Source organism: Neopelma chrysocephalum, unplaced genomic scaffold (genome assembly GCF_003984885.1).
Source record: "Neopelma chrysocephalum unplaced genomic scaffold, ASM398488v2 Primary Assembly neopelma1_64, whole genome shotgun sequence".
Lineage (NCBI taxonomy): Eukaryota > Metazoa > Chordata > Aves > Passeriformes > Pipridae > Neopelma > Neopelma chrysocephalum.
The window spans coordinates 3615581-3638951 of NW_020897721.1; the positions used below are offsets into that span (position 1 = coordinate 3615581).

The 23371-nt window shown below is 41.3% G+C and overlaps 1 protein-coding gene across 2 annotated transcripts; it reads left to right on the forward strand.

The window, feature by feature from the left end:
- Positions 1-1921: 1921 nt before the first annotated feature.
- On the forward strand, positions 1922-13618 carry LOC113967559 (riboflavin-binding protein). 2 transcript variants are annotated; one of them, XM_027683224.1, is made up of 7 exons: positions 1922-1986; positions 2854-3008; positions 3710-3809; positions 4868-4996; positions 9254-9365; positions 13248-13301; positions 13377-13618. In XM_027683224.1, the coding sequence occupies exons 2-7, from the start codon at positions 2870-2872 to the stop codon at positions 13494-13496; spliced, it is 654 nt and encodes a 217-aa protein (XP_027539025.1). In that variant the 5' UTR covers positions 1922-1986; positions 2854-2869; the 3' UTR covers positions 13497-13618. The 2 variants fall into 2 exon arrangements, with proteins under 2 accessions (XP_027539025.1, XP_027539024.1); XM_027683223.1 differs by having other exon boundaries at positions 13248-13618.
- Positions 13619-23371: the final 9753 nt, after the last annotated feature.

The window sequence follows — 23371 nt, forward strand, 5'->3', positions numbered from 1 at the left end:
GCAATAGGAGTCTTAAAAGTACAAGAATATCACTGAGTGCTTGAAAAGAAGTTCAATTTTAACAAATAAAGAGAAATGGCCCATTCAAGTACAGGAAGGGGTAAGAAACTTCCTTGCACAAATTTCCCGATATAAGACATCACACAAAATAACTAACAGAGAATACTTTAAGAATAAACAATCGAGATTCCCTTCTCAGGAGATGAAGATGTGTAGCCGAGACCACTAAAAGCTCCTTAGCCTGAGCCTCCTAACATGTATTGCTAACCAGAGCCAAGTCTGGGAAATCACAAACATATGACAATTTTCCTTCCTGCTGCTAGAAACTCTGCCTAATCTCCCAGCAAGTGGTCCCATTTGGCTCATACTCAAAGCCTGAAAGCAATCCCAGTTTCCTATAGCTTAATATAATTTGTATGCCAATTCAGCAAGCAGAGGCATTACAAGAACCCTCCTGGCACAGTTACACCTTACCCGTGTCCAGGTATTTTCCTCAAACCGGGCAGTGCTGCACAGAGCATGGACTGCTTCTGTGCTTTCCACCAGGCTGGCCAGCCCCTCCACCCATCCCAGTGTTGGAAGTGGATGTTCACATTATACAGTGAGCTTTATTTTGTATGAATACACAGACCCAAGTGCTGAGCAGCAGGCACGAATCCCTCGCATTACAAAGCAGCGAGGAACTCCCTGAATTTCAGCCAACACTGGATCGAGCCACATGAGGTGAAGGAGTGGGTAATAAGCCATTAGATTTACTTCAGTTTCTCCCGTAGTTACTTTATGCCTTTTTAGACTTGCCTTAATTAAATTCATTCTTTAAACTTGTCTTAATTAAATTCTTTCTGGAACATAAATATCGCTCAGTTTCCACTGATCTGGAAAAGGCTCTTTTTAGGCCAGCAAGACGTTGTCCTTGAGGCATTTCCTAGAACTAGGATAGAAATCAGTGCTTATAGCTTATAAAGGTTGTTTTATTATCATGCTCAGTGATTTTGCTCAATGAGAATCATACCACACTTCCATTGTGCCAATGTTTGTATTTTCAAGAAAAAAGGTTAGTAAATAATGGCTCCAGAGTATTATCTGACAAACCAGTGTTCTATTCAAAACACGAAAACAACAGATGCTGCTTTCCTTATGCATCTAAATAATCACAAGGTACTGAGTGGTGCTGCTCTTTACAGTATTCAACAAGACAATCTGTGAAAGTAAGTGCAACTATTTGTCATCACCACGTCTACCTTATACCGTGATTTATGTTTAGATGCAAATCCTCTTTGCAGAAAGCAAATCTCCCAATGAAATCCCATCAAGAACCACTATAAGCCACTCAATTAACAGTTTCTTGTAGTGCTTGTGACACTGGCTGTAAAGTACATATATGAGGCAGGTAGAGCAACCAGAGTAAACAGCAGCAGATTATGAAGGGATCTTGTGAAGAAAGAGCAAGGACCTGGGAATCAGGAGACCTGGACTATCTCCCAGGGGAGGCAGTAAAATTACTGTGTAACGAGGCAAGCCATCACACCTATAGAAAAAATTAAGCCAGTCAGGTTGAAATAAGAAGCATTTAATGTCTTGAATTCAGTGAAGCCTGAATCAGTGATAAGAGCCCTGTGAAACTGTTGTGGAAATTAATCTAATAATTAATAATACAGGGAATCATTGAAAAATCAGGCAGGGGGGTTAGTGGCATTTGGATTATAGGAGAGCTGTTGTTTTTCTAATTCTAACCCACATTTGTACTTTCCTCTTTATCATGTCGACGTTTGCAAGCAATAAAAGGGCATTATGTGCTGGTCATTGCATCTGCTCCTGAGATAAATCTGTGTTAGCATTCCAAAGGGTCAAGGAACTCTTCCAGGGCAAACAAATTCTGGAGCACTGATGCCAGATGGTGTGTGTATATAAAGTGGAAAATGAGAAAAGCAATTTACTGTGTTCCTGTTCCAGGGAGAAGTATCACCCAGGAAGACAATAGAAGAGGTGAGAAACTACTGAGAAATTGAAGAGACAGTTTTCTTCTTCTATATCTGTTGTGTTCTTTCTATCTGAAAAGTATAGGTACATAGAGGAATGGCAGTCCTTATTCAGGAAAAGTTATTCCAAAAAGTTAACAGGAATATTTGACTAAAGAATGAAGGGTTAAATTAATAACATGTATAAAGAATTTTGCATTGATTTATGTAACAGGTTCTAGATTTATGTGTATAGCTGGCTAATATATAGTCTGCCTTTAGAGAAATTTTATTCATAAAGACAAAATGTTTTTATCTTGCATTTTTGACCAAACTCTACAAAAAAGGCAGAAAATAATGGATCAGATTCTTAAATATAAATTAGCATATCTTCAACAAAGGCAAGTAATTAATGTAATTTATCCAGCTCAAGTGCTGACCACCACTAGCTCACTTGCAGTTGTATTTCATGTGTGATTTCCAAGTGTGCAAAACAACTTTGCAGATTTTAGAACTAATCAATATTTTCATCAAACTGATTGAAGCAGAGAAATGTCTCTTGGAAGTGTTCAAAGATAATCAGGTCAGTGTAAGAAATTTAAAATTATTTTCTTAAACACTAAAAATTATAACAAGTTTTCATAAATAGCCTGAACTGTGGATGGCCTTTATCATTTGCCACCACATCTCAGAATTATGTAGCAAAAGTGTAAATGTTCAGTTATAAGAAAAGAGGGAGAATGTGTGTCTTAATGTGTGTCTTAATATTTCTGGGTGGATCTTTGCTAAACATACTTGATTACATATGTAGTTTTTTAAAAGCAATCTTTCCTTTTAATGTTATGGCTTCTCCTAGGAAAAAAAAGGCTAAAAACAAAGACTTCTCTCCATACAGGAAAAAGAACTGGACAATGCTCAGGTTTGCTGTCACCCTCTTTGCTGTCATAACATCATCCACCTGCAAACAACATGGATGTCTGGAAGGGGACACCCAAAAACTGAAGCCAAGTCCTGAGCCAGATATGCACGAGTGCACTCTGTACTCTAAATGTAAGAGAGGTTTAATTTTTGCCAAATATAGTCGAGAAGTACTAATTGTTTTGGCAGTTCCCCTAATTTCTCAAAAGTATATAAGACTGAGTATACATTGCATCTGAAAATCTTCCTTCATTGGCATTTTGCTGCATGTAAACCAAGAGTAAGATTCTGGGTCTTAAAAAAGTCTTAACAAAACTCCATTGACTTAATTTCTTTTCTTCTAAAAATCTGATGCAGTTTGCCTCTCTTAAAACTCCATCTGCTTAAAATTGGTTAGAGCAAAGATTAATCTGGTTTATTGTGATTAAGTGTAAAAATTAATTGTAGCAGACACAAAACGGGAAAGGTTGAAATCAAAATTCTGTTGGGAGCCAAGTACAGTACTTATTACATTTCTTCAACTATTTGGTTTATGTTTGATAGTTTTCAAAGTGAGTATCCCTTGGGATATAATGTCTGGCAGAACACTGGTAAAATTCTTGGGGCTCTCTGGGCACACCTTGACAAAGCACTGTTGGTGACAGTCCACCTCACTTAGCACACAGCTATTTCCAAACCCAAAAATGTTAGAGCTTGAGTACATCTCCTAGTTAGCACTAAGATTTTACCATATTATGGTCCAAACCAGATTAATCTTACATTTTGAGTCTTCCCAATACAGTATTAAAAAAAAAAAAATCCTTATTTCAAAATCTTTGTTTTATTCCCAACAGCTTCGTGTTGCTATGCAGACTTCACAGAGCAGTTGGCTCATTCCCCAGTAATTAAAGTAAGCAACAGCTACTGGAACAGATGTGAGCAGCTCAGTAAATCGTAAGTTTTGAGCTTTGAAGTTGTCTGTGTCCTGCTTCCATAGGCCTGTGCTGGGGCAGCCACACAGCTGCTGGTGGACACCAGGTTGCCCTAGAGATTGTCACCCAGCCCAGTTCCCATCATCCTGACCAAAGTCTGACTCTTCTTCTCCTCTCACTAAAGCCCACGAATACCTAATTTATACTCCTTATGCCATTTTTATCATGAAAAAGTTATGTTTTTTCAAGTTTGCTTTCAGCATAGAACGAGAGGTAGCCATTGTAAACCCAGTAGGTAACAGCCACACCACACCTCTGTAGGTCTCCAGCACAACCATCACCCACCAGTGAGTGTGATCCCCAGTGACCAGGCTTCTTCCTTTGATTATTAAATTTCAGGGGGAAAAAAATCCACAAGAGTCCAGAAATGAAACTTCTGAATTTTTAGAATAAAAATTCTTGTAGCCCCGTGGGTTTTGTAACCATGCAGAATGTCCCCATAATTAAGACTTTTAGTACCCCATTAGATGTTAAAGCTGTGAAACATGGCAAGTTATAGAAATAAAAGGATGAAAGTACAAAACAATTAAGCAAAACCAGATGTGCAAAAGTAACGGCTCTTGCCTGCCATTCCCAGGAGAGCAGCACAGTTTCTGATTTTAAGTAACTTCAGCTGGGCTGTGGGAAAATCTAAGGAAGAGTGAAACCATGAGGCTACAGCGTAGACAATGTTTTGTGCCATAGCTTTAAACTACATTTTATTATTGCCTGGAATCATTCTTGCCAGGAAAACTCAAGGCCTCAGAAGTTTACAGAAAGCTCACACAAATAGGGCTGAAATATGCATGGAAACATTTGTGCACTCTGTAGCTGGCTGTGGGGATTGCACGGTCAGAGTCTGTGCACAGTGCCAAGGGAATGAGTTTGGAACTTAAATACTAACAGGGCCAGAGGATGCTTTTCTGTGTTTTTCTCCTAATTTGTAGGATTGCATCCACATCAAAGCAGGCCTAGAAAACTGAGGCTATAGCCTTGATGCTCAGAAACGAGCTTATTTGTGGCTTTTCTCATCCACCACAGCTGTGAAGATTTCACAAAGAAAATCGAGTGCTTTTACCGGTGTTCTCCACACGCTGCTCGCTGGATCCATCCCAATGACACCGCTGCTATTCAGGCTGTTCCACTGTGTCAAAGCTTTTGTGATGACTGGTAGGTTCAGCTCTTCAATCAAAGTATTTTTATTTAGTTTTAATATGCCCATGATTCATTGGTGTCGTACCGCCTTTTCTCTTGTTCTGTTTCTCCATTTCTTGTTTGCCATCTCTGCTTTTTCCTCTGCTAAGCTACTACCCCTAAAATAATAATGATGCAGGCTGTGAATGCAGGATGGAGGCACTAAACTGAGTTTAGTGACTCAGGGACAGCTCTCAGTGAGGATGCAGTGCAGTGGCATCATGACAGAGGAGCTCCCACCACGTTGACAGGCACTAACAGCAGCGAGGGCCCACCCACCCTTTGAAAAGTCCATGTCTGTGAGTTAGTGTTCATGCAGTTAGCTTTTTCAATCTAAATACTTGATCACTATATGATACATTTCTTTTGTATGCATAAAATGCACTACAAAATCAGCAAAGAAGCCACTTCCTGTGGGATTTTATGTAACGATTAATTCATGTAACAAATTATCTTCATTCCTTAATATTTTGCCTTTGACCTTAACTCTTCCATTCCATTATCACGCTCTCTAAAATCCCTTCTAAAAGCCTGAGAGAGTAAATTGCAGCCAAGTAATGCTAAAATTATTAATGGCAATGGGCAGCATAATAGCATTTAATTTTGTTCCAAAATACAGCATCAGGGAATCACATGATTTTTTGAGGGCAAGGCACATGGTGGGACAACCCTTAATCTTGGGGTAGGAGCATTATATTCCTGTAGGGTTCTGAGATGTTCCCAGTGATACACATGCAGCATATATCACTCTCTCCCTGAAATGCTGGATCTTAAATAACATCATCCTGTGACATATAAATCTCAGTCAGCACCATATGAATGTTGTGCCCACTCACTGGAGTAACTTGTCTGGATGGGTAAATTGTTGTGAAGCATAGTGCAAACAGCACAGGCTCTGTTCACACTATGGGATTCTAACTGCTAGCTTTCCATGAAAGTGGTGGTCTGTGAATGTCTGGATCCCTTAGGCTGCTCTGAAAATCATGGGAAACTGTTACGATACTTCTAAAAATGTTATAAAAGAGCTTTTCTTAAAAGTGCAGCAAATGCAGAGCACAGGGTAGGGTTCTCTTGCACTGCTCTCTGCTGTGCCTTCCTTAGTGCTTACACAACTCGAATATAATTGACATGTGGATCCATTTCCATTCTCATATTCCCTCCAAGGGCAAAGTCATGTATGCAGTGCAGAATTTTGGTAGGATTTGCTTTTAAATATGTCTCCACTCCTTTGTGCCAGAAAAGGAAATGAAGCATAGCTTGCATTTGTAATGGAAGATAGTGAGAAGGGCTGGTGTATCTCTTAGCTTCCCTAGAGTTTTCTCTAGTGATGAATTTTATTTCTGTGTCAGGAAACTTCATGTGCCTCAGGAACAAATTTGTCATATGCAGTCTTCTTTCCTAAGTTTTTGGTAATCTTTTAAACTGAATCCACATTATTGACCTCCTTGAAGATAAAGACTGAGACCCTGAATTTCTCTCAGTGCTCAGAATCTTGGAGCTGCGTACCAAATATTACCACATTTTGCATTTGGATATTAAAGCACTGGAGTTGCCAGTGAGCTTTACCATAGATCTAACAGCAAAATTATAAAATATCAATATCTAAAACTAATGTATCCCAGAATAAGCAGCATAAAAAGTCATTGCCAAACTGCTATATTGAGTGAAAGAGTAAAGATGAAAGAAAATGTGTGCTGTGAGTTTAGTTTGCACCTATGAAGTGGTTTAAGCCAGCTTTAGTATATGTGAGATTTATACCAAAGTGTATATTGTGGGTCAATATTATATTGCAAAATCCTCAGTGTCCCCTGGGCATTGCCAGAACCTGCAGGTAAACAGGACTTTTAACTTCCATTGCTGGAAAGTGTGGTGGGGTGATCGAGAGCTGCTGCACAGGAAAAATTGACCCTTTTCCAGTATAAGTCTCCTGACAGAGAGCAGGCTCTGCTCTGAACAAATACTGAACAATGATCTATTGCCCCTGTTGGCATCACAGATGCCTGGCCTGAATCAAAAATGTAGTGACGACCCACTACCCTGAACACTGCTCTGTGTGCCTGCCTAATGCCAGTGTCAAACCCATTCCTTCACCCTGCCTAAGGCCTGAGGCTGGAAAAGAGCCTGGACAGAATTCCCAGTCTTTCTGGTGATTTAAAGTAACATTTTTTCATGTTCTATTCACTGGAGTCCCTTTAGCATGCTGTAGCACTGCTGGTGATGTGACCTACTTTCTCTGCACACTGAGAGTGTGCCTGCTGCATACTCTGTGTCTTTGTGGCCAGAAATGTGCAGAGTATTCTGAATGAGCAGTGACTTAATTTAAAAGAAATTCATCTAAGTAGCTTGGGGCCTTCCTTTTCTTCCTATTGTCTTAGAATTTCTTGCTCCCACTAGTCCTAAAACTATTGCTTTTGAAAGAATCCAGTGTGTAAGCCACTTTCTCATTCACCTGTGAAAGGGCCTTGTGCCCCCTAAAAGAGAAACAGCTCGTTATAAAAAATAGAGGGGAAAAAAAGCTTTGAAATAAAAATATCCTACCCATTAAGCATAAGAAATTAGTATGTTCAGGAAGTATTTATGTTTCTCACATGTTTTAATTAATATTTGAAGAAACAACTTATGGGTTCCTGGGCAGCAGAAATCAGACTTTTCACAAGTCATGATTTTTCATAAACTTGGCTTCATAGTTATTTCCATTGGGATAAAGAAAAACCCATAACAATAGAGTTATGCCTTGCCACCTGCTCATAGAACAAACCACAGAGTCAGCCAATAATAATTAGGAAACATTTCATCTCACAATTCAATAAATAATGGTGAATAAAAATATAAACACTTTAATAAGCATATTCTATTCAAGTTCCCGAGGAAACCAGATGCATACCATGAATATTAATTTATCAAATTGCAGTCTCTATTTCCAGCAGAGCCCCTCCCTCTGACAGCAGATTAATGGATGAACACATTTGAGAATATGGGTCTCCTGCCCCAGACCTGTTCAGGCCCTGATTACCCTCCATCTGTTCCTGTTCTTTCTCCCTTCAAAAAGCCCAGAAAACCAATGCAAAGGTTCTGCAGATGTGCATGTTCTGACCTTTCTGCATTTGCAAATGTACTGCAATGTCCTGTTCTTTTAGTTCTATGACCACATGACAACCCACATATTTCATTTTAAAATGTGAGGCTGCAGCCCTCATGATATCAAAACAGTTTTGGAAACATGGCCCTGAAAATGAAAAATTCCAAGCAGAAAATATATCCAAAGGCATTAATTACAAATATCATGCTGAATGATGCTCACTTTTTGGAAGCTGTGCCTTATGGTTTTGGCACTCTCAGTTACTGGGTGTGAACAGTCTGCCTAAAGCCAATGAGACTAAATTTAAGTAGATGTTAACTGATTTGCAGAAAAGGATCCTTAAGAAAGGTAAGAGCCAAAAAGTAGAACATAAAAAAGAAGTGGAAGGAAGGAAATTATGTAGGATAATAGTAAGTCATGAGATCTCTCATCGTGTAGACCAGCCAGTTGCACACTCTACTCATTCCAGGTCATTTATAGCCTTTTTTCTACATTACCACTTACAAGTAAAAAATAACTTAAAATTTAAGGTTTTAACCCTATACCCTGCAATACTTATCTTTCCTCCATTACTTCAAGTTTAACTGCTTTGAAAACATCATTTTGAGGCTGACAGCCGATTAGTTTATATGATTTTGTTATTTGTGGATTTTCCTTATTTCAGTGCACATTCCTCACAGCAAACCCTCTGCCCAGGAAACATCGGTCTCCTCCCATATTAATTCATAAATACAAACTTTCCCCACACCTCCCTCAAGTGACAGTTCACCCTTGGCATCCCTGTGCTCTGTCACAATGTTGAAGACCAGCATTAGTGAAACCCCCTCCCACACAGTGTTTCCTCCACTGAGTAACATCAGATAACCAAGCAGAAAACACCCAGACCACGAGCCCTTTGCTCAAATCTGTGAGTATAAAACGTTGTGAGTGAACTGTTTAGTTTTCACAGGGATTTAGGTCTTCCTGGCCAGCTTGGAGTTTATGTACATGTCAAGCAAAGATAACGTGCACTTTTCTTGAAGATCAGTTGCTAAGCTGCACTGTAATCACACCACATTATTAACAGAGCCCCTGGACACTTTTTGAGTTGAATGTGAGTCCACAGAAAAAGAGTGAGAGAAATAACTGTGTCTTCCCCACTGATCTCCATGAAGGTACGAAGCCTGCAAAGATGATTCCATATGTGTTCGGAACTGGCTGACGGACTGGGAATGGGATGAAAGTGGAGAAAACCACTGTAAGAATAAATGTATTCCATACAGTGAGGTAAGAAAACTGGATCAACTGAAGCAGAAAATATGACATTAGGGGTTCTTTTTTTTTTCCCCTGAATATATGGGAGTAAAATGCCATCAATGAATTATCTTTACTTCAGCAGTTCCAAGCCATACCTACATCAGACTTTTTAAATATAGACATTTTCAAACATTTGTATTTATGTACATCACTTACTCGAAGTATGTATACATTTAATTAATCACTATTCGTTCCACTTGTGAAACAGAAGTTCAAGCAGCACTGATATTTTCACCACAGTGGGATTTAGAAAGGAAAAGATAATGAACGTTGCTTGTACAACGGAGACACTGAGATGCATTTCATAAGGTTCCTTACACAATCAGGGGCTCTACACTCTTCCTTTTTTTTAAATTGGGATGTAAATTCCCAAAACACTGAGGAATTTTTAGTTTTCTTGCCTATTAGGCATCTTTGCCCTTTTCTCTATTTTACCTTGTTATATTCAAGTCATTCTCCACCCTCCACATCCCTATATCCTGACATTCTTCCAGTTGTCTCCCTTTTGTTCTCCATAGACCTATTGTATCTCTCACGTGTGTTCACCACTGTGTCTGCCAATTGTAGGCAGAGCTAACTTTGCTCTTTGTAACTCTGGTGGTTAAAGAGCAGCACTAACAAGGTTTCTGAGAGCTCATCCCATCTTTCTGAGAAGGTTTAATGGTTGGGATAACTAATTTTATGAGCAAAAGTGTATAAAATGAGAACTGACAAGACTCACAGGAGCAAGGTTGCCTGGAACCTGATCTACAGACCTCTCAGGAGTCAGGATTTTTTTAGTGACTCAAGTAAATTTGGCTTCAGGGCGATATAACACAGCCCAAAACTGCTACATTTAATTGAATATTTTTAACAGTTAAACTTTACTGAGTCCATGAAAAACTCTCCAAATTGCAGAAGTAAACCAAATTTAAGTGAGGTGCCTAGGGACTGGTAGTAAGGCTTGCAGATTCATTGTTTTGAATTGAATTCAAATTCACGTACTTTCAAAAGTCAGTTCAGCAACTGATATAAGTGGAAGACACAGTCCAGTTAGTGCAGGACTGCTGTCTGCCTTGCAGAAGTGACACTAATCAGCAGGCTCAGGAAGGTGGCCAAAAACAAATGGGCTGTGGAAACTTAAAGCTTCGTTTCCCAGATGTGCTAAATCATCAGTAGTTCCAGATGAAGTGAAAAACAAAATGATAATCTCCGTAAATAATCTGCAGTCTCTGTTCAAACTGTCCCTCGTTCAAAGATAGGAGTTTTTAACCTTGAGTTCCCCTGTATTTATTTCTTAAAGAAAATATACCATCTGCAGGGAAAAACATGCAGCAAATCCCGAGGTCTTATCACTTGAGACCAGGCGCAGCTATTCCTAAACTAAATGGAACCACACCCCAAACTGCCCATGTTTTTCACCAAAAATAGGCTTGCATGGTAAGCAGGAATAAAGATGAAGTTTCTTCAGAGAAATTAAAAAAACCCGCATTTTCCATATGACGTTTACGTGATATACAAACACTAGACTTGATTGGTTTGGACTCAACTCATGGAAAAGAAAGATACTGTCACCCAGAGGCACAGAGGGTTTTCCAACCTCAGAGCACTGTGGGCAGTGCCTAATTTTTTTTTTGATGCCCTCAGCTCCCACAGAGGAGCAATCAGCAGCCCTACATGTGACATATGCAACTGGATCTAAGGGGTCTTTGGGACAACTGCTGAATAAGGAACAAAGGCTGAATATTAAGGATGCACAACTGATCGTGGCCAGTTTTAACCTGGCTAAAATGAGGCACATTTTGTCACTGTTGTCCCAGCTGAGTGCTCCCCAAGCAATGTTAATTCACAGACTAGAACATTTTCCAAGAAGCTAAAAAGTCAAAGTCCTTTGCAGTAATTTAGGGACACGCTGGGTAAATGGGCTGTGTGCACTGCTTGGTGCAGCATTCTGATTGTGTTCTGATCTTTAAGCAGAGTTAGGAGGAAGGTCAAAATAAAATTGCCAGTTTAGCAAGTAGAAGAGCACGAGTACATGTTATAGAACCTGTGAGACACAAGAATAGAATGTAGCCAAATCTCTTGCATACAGACCTAAGAAAACTCACATGATAGGTTTAAATGCTTTCTTGCATGATTAGCAAAAAGCAGGTCAAAATCTAGGAACTGCACAGGAGCTGGAAGAAAACGTTTAGTGCTACATAAAATCACAGGAATAGTGGGAAAGAAAGAGCTAAGATCTGCCTGCCCAAGAATATAAGGAAAGAACTAGGTGGATTAATGTTTCCATTTCTGACCCTGAATTGCTCCCAGTACGTGAGTCAACCTCCATACTCCTTCTCCAGCATCCATGGCAAAAGCCCTGGCTAGAGATGGTATGAATTGAAAAGCTATTTTACAGACTACAGAGTCTTCTGGGCTATTTGGAATGGACTCTCTATTATTCATAAAGGATAGAATTCTAAGGCAAAAGTGATTATTATGTTTTCTTCTCATCTGCCTTCCTTACAGTATAGGTCAACATTGTTTTGCACATGGGGAGACAGGGAGATGTAAGAAAAACTTGTTGTCAAAAATAACTGGAGCAGAAGAAGCTGCAGGACTACAGATACCCAATGCCACTTCTGCATAATAGACTTAAATTTTTTGCACACAGAGCAGCTTCCATGCAGAAGTCTCCCAGTCACAAAGACAAGGCAACTGCACAGATTCAGAGTGCCAGATCTTTGTATGAGCTGGTGATGGTGGTAAATCAGCACACTAACCAGGAATTACAGCACTATGAGAAACAATGTAGGGTTAAAGAATCAGTGTCATGGGCAAGGAATACTTGTACTATTACAGATGAAACCCAGTGTCCATCAGAGAGATGCTGGTGACATGGTCAAGGTGAATCAGTCAGTAACAGAGCCCAGTGATCCTGCTGCCTGACCTACAGTTTCAGTCTTGGCTTTGCTTCTGGGAGGACCTAAAGCTTCCTTTCCAGAAACAGAAAAGATTGAACTTCAATTTCAATCACAAACACGTGGGAGGAGAAATGCAGGCAAGATGAACTGTGCATACTGCCTGCTTTGTGTCTGGACATGATAACTCCTAAGCTAATACTTGTTAGGCAAACTCAGGAGGGGTGGGCAGAAGGTTATCAGAATTGCTGTGTGGTTGACAGGTCCTATGACACTGGCCTTAAAAACACCAAAAACAGGACAGATGCACTTGAGGAGAGTACAAGAAGCTGCAATTGGAAATTTCTTGAGCCAGAGGGGCCATTGCACCACTGGACACAGCGCTTTGGAAGCTTGAAGAAAACTTACTTTCTTCAAGCAGTTGCTAAGTTATGTCCCTTCTCTTTGTCTATGAGGTCCTGCCTGGACATGAAGTACATTGCAGGAGGCACAATGAGATCCCTCAGAGCTGTTATTCCATTGGGCTGTCTCTGGCCTGTAGATAAAAGGATTCCCATATTCAAAGCACTGTCTGGCACTTTCAGCACTACTCAGATTTCGAGGCATGTCAGAGTGTCCTGACATGTACAGCTTCTCACACACAGCTTTGGTCTGTCAACCCCAGAGAGCTGCTGGGCTGTCAGCCCCAGGGTGGAAACAAAGGGTGGCTGTTGATCCCTGCACTTTGTGTAGCCACTTGCTCTCACAACAGGCAAATCACTTTTGCCAGCTGTGGGACTGGATAACATTTTAAGATATTTCAGAAGAGATGAAGTATGGCACACAGCAAGACAGTAAATGAATGCAGATAACTTTTTTATAAGCTAGTACCAATTTTTAAAAAGTGATAAATGTTTATCGATTTGTTACAAACTGATTTTAACTCAAATCTTTCAAAATGTAATTGAGGCATTTCTTATTTGACACGCAGATGTACGCAAATGGGACTGACATGTGCCAGAGTATGTGGGGGGAGTCATTTAAGGTGAGCAAATCCTCCTGCCTCTGCTTGCAAATGAACAAGAAGGACACGATTGCAATCAAGTATCTCCTCTCTGAGAGCTCAGAGCAAAGCTCCAGCAGCAGCAGCAGCAGCAGCAGCAGCGAGGAGCACGCCTGCCAAAATAAACTCCTGAAGTTTGAGAAACCAGAGGAGGAGGAAGGTGAACAGACAAGATAAATGCTAGTGGATGTATGTCAGGACAAGAGAAATCATCATGGAGGCTGGGCTCAGGGCATTATGCCAGCCTGCTTTATTCCTTGCTTCCTAGAACATAATAAATCAATGGCTGGTTGTATTAATCTTTCTCTGATGTTTCTGCATCTGCATCACAAAGCTCCAGACAGGTTAGCACAAGTGTAATCCCCTGACTTGAACTGAACAGCTACAAGCCTGAAGGTAACATCTAGGGGTTGACTTGCAAAGAGAAGAGGCACAGGCAGCCCCTGCTGACTTAAGGTGGAACAGTGAGAACTAGAGAACTGTGGAAGGTCGTGCCTGCCAGTAATGCACCAAATCTTCAACCTAAACCCTTTGTTAGCACAGGCACGCAGCACTCCTGCCACGAGTTCCTCTGTGCGTGGCTCTGCTCAGGTAAAGAAGAAATCTGCAGGCAGAAGTAGGTCAGTGAGCCTGGCTACTGACCACTGAAAATGTGTTTATTTTGTGTCTCAAAAACATCCTCACAAAACAGGGGATTGTGGTGTACCAGGTAAATCCCTGGATCCAAATATTGTCAGAATAGAGCATTCACCGTCTGTTGCACAGGGCTTTTACTTTAAACAACAGCAGTACAAAAGTCTCCAACAACATCAATTTGAAGCATAATTTTGAGTGCAATTAATCGCACTGAATGATTCCAAACAGAATGACCTCTGACAAACCAAAGTGTCAGGGAGGGCCCCAGTCAGATTTCTCCCTTCAATAATTCTGCTTCCCAGCATCACTGTTACAGTCAAATTAAAACTAAAATCTCCCCCAGTCCCAGAGGGACTCGTCAGGTAAGGGTGAACAAAATCCTGCTTTCAGTTGTGCATCCATACTTCCTCTGACACTGCTGTAGAGTGGACAGGTCTGTGCCATTCTGTACAGCCTTTCATAGTGTCATCACTGGGGAAACTGTGAAAAGGGTTGAATTTGGAGGTTGGATGATCGAATTGTGAAAATCAGCATCATTTCGGTGCTTTCAAAGGAGCTCAGTGCCTGACAGCATTTAAAGATCTGGCCCACAGTTAAAACAATGACTTGGCACATCCTGTTAAACTGGGAGAATCTTAAAAATCCAGGACACTTTCTTCACAGAGCTGGTTATTTATTGGAATGGTTTCACACAGCTGCAATAGTAATGCTAAACCCGTTAGGTCATGCTCTGCTTCCAACCAGCTTCTCAGTACATTTAACAATTAGACGAATTCCTGCCAGCACTGAATTGTTCTTAGAATGATACTTTGCCACATCTGCATTTCGTGCTAACTCAAATTGTCAGTTCTACTGTTTGAAAAGAAAGAACAAGAATTTGGTCTTCAGTAAAGCTCTCACAGTCTTTTTTCCCTCTATTTCACTAATTCCGTTCTTTCCTGTCCTTTATTGCACCTGGATCAGAGCAGAAATTTTCCTGCTTTTTATTTTGACGTGGTCAAAATCCAAGAATTAATTATCCCTTCTCACTGCCATAACACCAACTTTTTCTGTATCACCATGGCCAAAGATTCCCTTCTTGTTGTTTTTTTTAAATATAGACAATTGTTTCACAGAATCACAGAACATGCTGAATTGAAGGAACCCACAAGGACCATTGAGTTCAACTCTGGCCCTGCACAGGACCATCCCCAAGAGTCACACCATGTGCCTGAGAGCATCATCCAAACCTTTCTGCCTATGTCTCTGCACTTTTTCTTCCATTCCACTTTATTCTCTTTGCTCTGACCAAACTACTCTTGAAATCACTCTCAATAACCAACTCCTCCATGCTTAGTTTCAGGATGACCCATGACACTGGTTATTGTGTGCTCTTGAAGAGCACCAGGTCCTACAGCAAGATAAAGGACCAGGAAAGACCATTTAGGTCCTATTCATAATTTTTCCACTGACTCGTGATGTACCCTAAGCAAACCATTTAACTCTTTTGTGATCCCAATAATTTTGCAGAGCTACCATATTTCTTCTAGGTCATCTCTTTTCTAGGACAAAAAGTCAAGAACTACTCGGTTGTCCCTAGCATAGAAATTGCCCCATACCTTTGGTCATTCTTTCATTGATCCATGCATTTTCTTCCAGAAAGACTTTTAACCTTGATTTAAAACTTCAAATAATGGGGGGGTTAATTTAAAACTCCAAATAATTGTCCAATGCACCTGATAATTTGTTTCCTCAGTGTTAGAGATAATTCCCAGTTTAACATTTGTTGTTTCAGCTTTCAGCCACTGCTTTCTGCAAAAGTCTTTTTTATTAAAGAGTTCTTCAGGATTGCTTTTCTGCTCAGCAGCACGTACCCTGGATCAAACTGCTTCTTAGCAATTAGGTCTGTCTTAGCTCTCTTCAGTTTACATGTGTTATTATAAGACATTCCCTCTCTCTTTAAATCATACTTATGGTTCTTCTCTGCACCTTTTCCAGCCCTGAATATCCTCCCTAAATCATACAAATCAAAGCCATACTCCATGGCAGTGTTAAGGGTGACCTACAGAGAGACCTTGTCCCTGCCTCTTCCCACACTTCTCCCTAACTACACTAAGAGCATAGTTTTGATTATTTTCATGCCTCCAGTGTCCATGTGTTACAGTTCTTGGTGTTACAGGCAGTTTTCCACTGTACAGCTCCCTGGTCCCACAGGTGTGAACTCTTGAGCAATAAGCTCCTGTACTTCTTGCTTTGCACTTGGTTGTATTACAAAACCTTCACCTGAATACACCAACCTTCTTAAGCCGCTGTTTGCTCTGTCTAGTTGCTTCAAACTCACAGTAATTTATGTCTTAAACAACCTTTGTGACACTCAGACATGCAATCAGTGGGGATTTTACATTTGCAGAAAGGCTAGGATAACTCAGGTAAAGCAAAATGAAATATAATAGACTAAAAAACAGACTAGAACAATACACTGTGCAGGTAATCAGGGAAAAGAAGGATCCAAGTTACTGGTGGCTGCAGACATCCCTACCCCTAATGCTGCTTGGATTAGCTAAGTTCTTGCTATGCCTCAGCCCAAAAGCATGTCCTGCCTCTGGACCCACACTGGCCCAGACCACTGAAATGTTTCTGTATTTAGTGACTTGACCAAGAGCTTTATTAAAATGTCACAAGAGTAAATCAAATGCTTTGTGAAATAGATTGTGAAATACATTCCTACAGCAATCTGAGGAAACAGACTTACAACCTTTATCAATAAATTACATTGGACTTATCAACAAGACAGTGTTGAGAAAACAAAAGTAATTGCCAATTATTGACTTATTTACGACCTGGCTGAGAATCAGCTTGTGTACTGTGCTACTTGGGCCTGGTGTCACGTTAACCATAACACAGCTAGCTGGGTCATCCTGATTGCTCTGTTTATTTAATTTTCTTTCCTTAAACATTGGCAGAATACTGTGAGTCTTCTGAATTTCACTGACATGCCAGGAGTTCTTACAAATGAGATCTCTCTTGACAGTTCTGTTAGAGATTTTTACTGTATGTTACCTGAGCATGCTGCTTTAAAATTATGAGTGTTACTCATAATGAGGAACCTCATCTTTAATTACTTGCAGACTGAAAAGGATTTCATCATCCTTCTGTAATACTAATACTTCATCCTGTATATATTTCAATACTAAGCATTATTAAAAAACTTGCCCACTGTACCTTGTGCCATTGCAAGGCTTTCTTCCTCAGGCCACAATTTCCTGTAGTACCTTTGGAGTCCTCACTCTATTTTTATAGTTCATGATTTTCCATGGATATCGATTGCCATGTAGTCTTCCTTTTTAAAAAATAATAAGCATCAGTAATTATGACATCTTCAGCTTCTGTTGCATTTTTCATGTGCAACATAAATATTCATTAATCTTCAAAATATACCTGAGAGGAAAATAAGTAGTGAGAAGCAAACTGAGTCAGTGGGAGAGAGTCAGAAAGAGACTTATCTGATCATTGCAAGTATTGCAGAACTCAGACTAGCACAGACAAGTTCTCTTTCAGAGCCTTTTTTCACACTGCAAATGGAGCTGTGCTTTGTAAGACGATCCTCGGAAAAAAGTTATTATGAGAAATTATTAGACAAAAGTTATTATGCAAAAATTAGAGAATCACAGAATTGTTTAGGTTTGAAAAGACCTTAAAGATCATCTACTCCAACTATTAACCCAGCACTGCCAATCCCACCACTAAACCATGTCCCCAAGTACCACATCTACATGTTTTTTAAATACCTCCGGGGAGGGTGAGTCCACCACTTCCCTGGACAGCCTGTTCCGGTGCCTGACCACCCTTTCCATGAAGAAATATTTCCTAACATCCAGTCTAAACCTCCCCTGGTGCAACTTGAGGCCGTTTTCCCTGGTCCTATTGCTTGTTTCTTGGGAGAAGAGACCAACCCCCACCTTGCTACAACCTCCTCTCAAGTAGCTGTAGAGAGCGATAAGGTCCCTCCTAAACTGCCTTTTCTCCAGGCTAAACACCCCCAGTTCCTTCAGCTGCTACTCATAAGACTTGTGCTCCAGACCCTTCACCAGCTTAGTTGCCCTTCTCTGGACACATTGCAGCCTTTTATGAAATAAAATAGCGTGAAAAACCTGAGCATCCGAAAACCAAAACGAGTTATTCAACAATGGATTTCCGTGTACCTTGAAGGACAATGGAATTATACGAATAATAATTTTTGCATTATTTAAGACAAATAACATCAAACAGGCTAATTTCCCTTGCTGAGAGACAACCTGCCTGCAGAGAAAAGAAAGCTGTAAATTAGATATGACTTTTTAAGGTTTTTGATAACATTTAATGTAACATTCTGATAAGCAATCAGAGAAAACCAAAGTGCAAACACAGTCACCATAACACAGGTGCACAATTTGTTAAAAATATATTAAAAGATTACTATGACCATGTTGTCATTGAACACAGACAGATCTTCTGTTTGGAATCCCAGAGGGTCTCTTCTGATTCTAGTCAACGCTTATGTTTAGTCAGACAATGAAGTAGAGAATCTGCAAGCACTTTGAAGAACAAGATTAGAATAAAACCAATCTTTCTAACCGAAGAACTAGACCAAGCCTCCAAAGGTGAAATTCTGAAAAGGGAGATGAAAAATGCTTGCACTGAGGAGAAGTAAATCATTGGAAAAACTCATCCAGGGAAGTGTATGACAAGGCAAGAGCAGAGCAGCCAAGGAGCTGGGATGTGTAGTAGCAGCCTATGCCATTTACAGGTGAAATGTTACACTGTGGAAGTTTTAATCTTTTAAGGCTTCGGTGTATGAGGAGCTCTGGAAGTCCTGACTCACCAAGCAAGCAGGACCTACAGACATCCTACTAACAGTTCCTCAGAGTTCATGACGTATCTCACATTCCACTGAGGCGCTGCTTCTGGAATGACCCCACTGCACACACAGGCTGTGGAATGTGGTGGGTATCAGGCAGAGTTTAACTCTATCCATCTTCTCAATGAACTCAGCTCACAGGCTCTGACAAGGCAAGTGCAACATGTTCTAGGAGAGCAAACATGCTGCTGGTATGTATCTAATGACTACATAATATAAAAGGAATAAAATTAGCCAAATTTATGTACATCTTCTGGTTATTTTCCTTTCTTTTTTTTCTGTTCCAAAGGTTTGCATAACTTGGAGTTATTTAAAAAAACTGCCACATGCTCTAGACAGCTCATGGCTCTATTGTGTGTTTGCTCTACTTTATAATCCAAGGAAACACAGAGATTTAGACAAGAAGAGTTAAGTAAGGAGACCAAAAAGCATTAGGGTTTGGATTAACATTTGAAACAGTGCCAAACTTTGCTAATGGCAAGACTGAATTCCCACATGCCTGCAGACTGATAATTCTCAAGCACAACACATTTTTCCTTTTGGCAAAAAAAGACCTGCACCTTTGATCCAGTCACCTTAGCAAGCAGATCTAACTCAGTGCGAAGCTGCAGGTCAGCTCTAGACTACCAGTGAAAAAAGACCCAAGCTATGAAATCAATCATCTGCTTCAAACAAGTGTGAGGGCACAGTTAGGATCAGACCCCAACAATCTGGCAGCTTTCAACATCTCCAAGACAAATTTGCAGCAATCTCCTACTACTGAGATTTATCTTCACAGAGACATGAGGGGGAAAAGTCTCTCTGCTGCTAAAGGGAAATTTTGATTCCCTTTAGCTACCAAAAGCACATCTCTCCTGCCTCTGTTTTGGTCTGCTATCTGAGTCTTAGTATTATTCTGGCCTCCTTCCTTGGAAATGCAGTGAGCTCTCTGTGGAGTTTGCCTTGGTTCCCCTCTCAGACAGCTGTGATTAATTCAGTGTTCAAGCTCTTGAGTTAATTCTCTCATTAGATCACTTTCCTTCTTCATGGAATGATTATTCCCACAGGAGAAATGAGAAAGACTAAAACAATATTGTGCTAGTATCTGACACATTGCATCCAGGATGTTTACTTTAAATCAAATTGCCTGGAATTGCTCCAGATCTACAGCTTAAACACAAGAATCTTCTAAGTGGTGGGGAACTGCACCCATGCATGTTGCACAACATTCCCAGTTTAACTGGAATTCCTCCAAATTTCCTGCTAGGTAAGTGTACCCAGAACACAAACCTCTCCAAACAAGTAGGTCAGATGACAGGATCCTTTCATCCTTAGGGCATACTCTAGGACCGAAAAAGTTTTTTTCCTTGTTTTATTACTTTTTATCATACACCAATCACCTTTCCACCTAATGCTACTGTGAAGGTGAAGCCTGGAGCACACAGCACTGAAATATTGCCAGTGCTCCTGAGATCACAAGACATTATCTGCGCATTACTCATTGGAAATGTCACATTCCCTCTGAAGGCTCTTGTGGCTCAGATGTGTTCCCCACTTTTGCTGCTGCCACGTGGCTCCCTGGGGCACGGCTGGTCTTGGGAGGGCAACACTCCCCTCAGCTGGACACCAACACAGCCTGTGCCTCAGTGCTTTGGGTGCAATGAGGATACTCAGGAGTTTCTCAATACCCACTGCAAGAATGCTAAACCTGTTCCAGACTGACAACTCTGATGCCAGACTGTTACCTGAATGCCACCTTTACCTGAAGCCATATTATAGTGGAAGTAATACAAAATCTTAATTACAATTTCCAAAACAGACAGGAAAGTTCACAAAGGTTTCTAAAGCTGAGAGGGAGAGGAGGGCAGAGGAGAGGCATTCAGCATGGCACGGCAGTGAGCTTTACAGTTTCCCAAGCCATTAACAGCTGAGAAATGGACAGAGCCATCACCACCTTGCTGATAGTGTGAAAAATTAAATGTTTCCACACAAGCCATATATTCTGGGACTGCCTGTGCAGAAAGATTAGCTTTGAGGACCCCTCTTGCTCTCCATCTTCAGGTCAATTCCCGTTCATACCTTTAGCCTACGCACACATACACACATTTTCATCAAGATTCATTAACCCTCACAGGAACGAAGGTAAAAGCTCTTGGGCCTGGCCCAAACCTGCCAAGAGAGAGTGTTCTCACCTGTGGCTTTGGCCTGGAAAATGTGTTACCTCACTGGGAAACACACTGTGACCCACAGAGATTGGAAACCTTCAGACCCTGAAGGGAAGCTTCTTTATCCACTAAAGCTTAGGTATCACGTGAAAATGTAAGCTGATAACAGGTTTATGCCGGTATCTAATTAGAATCTAGTGCCTGTAGCTCATTAGAGGCTTTTCACTGGGTAGACAACAAAATAACTAGTCATGATTATCAGCATTGGGGTGATAATGGGGTAACCAATGTTTTCTTCCAGGAATACAGTACCTTCTGTATTCCTCTTCTTTCCCCCATGTTGCATGAGTGTGAAGTCCATCAGCCCGCCTGTGAGTGTGTGGTTGGGGGGTTTTTTGGTGGTAGGTTTACTGGTGTGGGGGGTTTTTGAGGCTGAAAGCTCTCCATCTGTATGGAGTTCGGGGGGGGAAAAAAGACAGAAAACCTTGGATCTAACAAAGATCTCCCTGTAACAGAGGAGGGGTTCAGCACCCACCCATGCAACAGCTTTCAACCTCACGTTTTTGGTAATGTTCTAATACATCATCCTGCAGTCCCGCTTTTGCTAATGTTCCAATACATTACCCTGCAGTAACAGCGGCACCTGCAGGATTCGGGAAAGGTAGCAAGACATCTCCCTCGACTCCACAGATCATCCAGGCATCTGGAAAGGTTTTCCTGGGAAGCCTTCAGCCAGTGAAATCTAAGCAGCCACGGGCCTCTGCGGGACAGGGGTTTTTCAAGAGAAAGCCTGAATAGCTTGTTTAGTTCCTGAAAATCTACAGCATGTTTTGGGAGATGCACAATAGTATATGGAAGCATTAGCCCCATCCTGTAGAGCTCCTGTCTGATCACAGAAGACACCTGCTGAAGCAGTGCCCTTTCCTGGGGATGGAAGCATCCAACCACATTAACACAGCACAGTCCTTTGGGGCAAAATTAGCCAACTCAGCAACGCTATTTTGTGTCCATAAATTTGGCGCTGTGGTGTGAAATCCTAGTGCTGGCCTGGAGTCTAACAGCTGACATCAGCCAGCGAGCAAGCCACTGGCATTTAGGAGAATTCTAAGCCTTTTATTCACAGGCCACTTCCGATGAATAAAATGTCAGCGTGAGAGGGGTTTGGTTTCTTTTACTGATGTGTCAAAGAAAGAAAAACCTCAATGCATTTATTAGCCGAGCTTAAAATTTGTACTGAGTTATATCAGCATGCATCCAACTGTGTGTGCTTGCAGAAACCTTCTTCCATCTAGATCTATGTTTTCTATGGATATTTTTTTAAGAACAACTTGAAATGTAATTAGAATGTAATGCTGATGAACAGAGAAACCAACAGGCCCCAGAGGGTATCACAATTCAAATTCCTTCCAGAAGTACATTTTAAAGTCATTACAATGAAACACAGAATCATGAGAAAAGCCTGAGGGGCCATGACCATTGTAACTGTGAGCAGACATGTTTTTCTTTCCCAGTCTCACAGTAAATAGATATGGAAGCGTTCCAAGTGGCTCTCTGATTGCTTTTTTGCTTTGGCTGGATGTCATGCTCCTGGAACAGTTGTGGAAAACTCAGGAGGGATGCTTTTCTCTCAGATTCGGTGCCAGCTCCGCCAGACCCGGTGACCGCGTGCGTTTAACTCAGTATGTGATGCTCATCCCCTGTCAGTGCTCAGGCATGCACTGACTCAGGGAATTATACAGACTGAGATGGAAACATGCTCTGCCTCAGGGTCAATGCTGACTTCAGTGACCCATGTGGTGCTGCCACAGGACACTGATGAAACATCTGTGCTGGAATGAAGAGGAAGGCCCAGAAATGGCATGGCACTTTGAAGAAAGGGGGTGCTGGGCTGCGTCTGCCTGTCATGCTCCTCGAACAGTTGTGAAAAACTCAGGAGGGATGTTTTTCTCTCAGTATCGATGCCAGCTCTGCCTGACCCAGTGACCACGTGTGTTTAACTCAGTATGTGATGCTCACCCCCAGTCAGCGCTGGCTCTGGTGCCACAGCCCGGAGCTCAGGACAGGCAATGCCCCCACATCCCGTCTCTGGGGTTCCCCGGACAGGCAGCAACTGTGGTTTCTCCCCAACACTGCCATGTTTCTCCCTCACGAGCGCAGATCGAGGTGGGCAGGGATCCAGTTTGCAAGAGCATGACTGAGGGGAATAGGACCGAGTGACAGAAATTGCGAAGACAGTGAATAAGTGGATAACCTATCGGGGGACCAGGTTTAACAACAAGCAAGCTCCCCACGGAGCAGGCAGCGAGCACAGGGTGGCCAGAGGTGCCAGTGGGGGTGGACAAGGACTCCTCATTTTGGAAAGAACATGGAGCGCGTCCAGTGAAGGGCAACAAGGC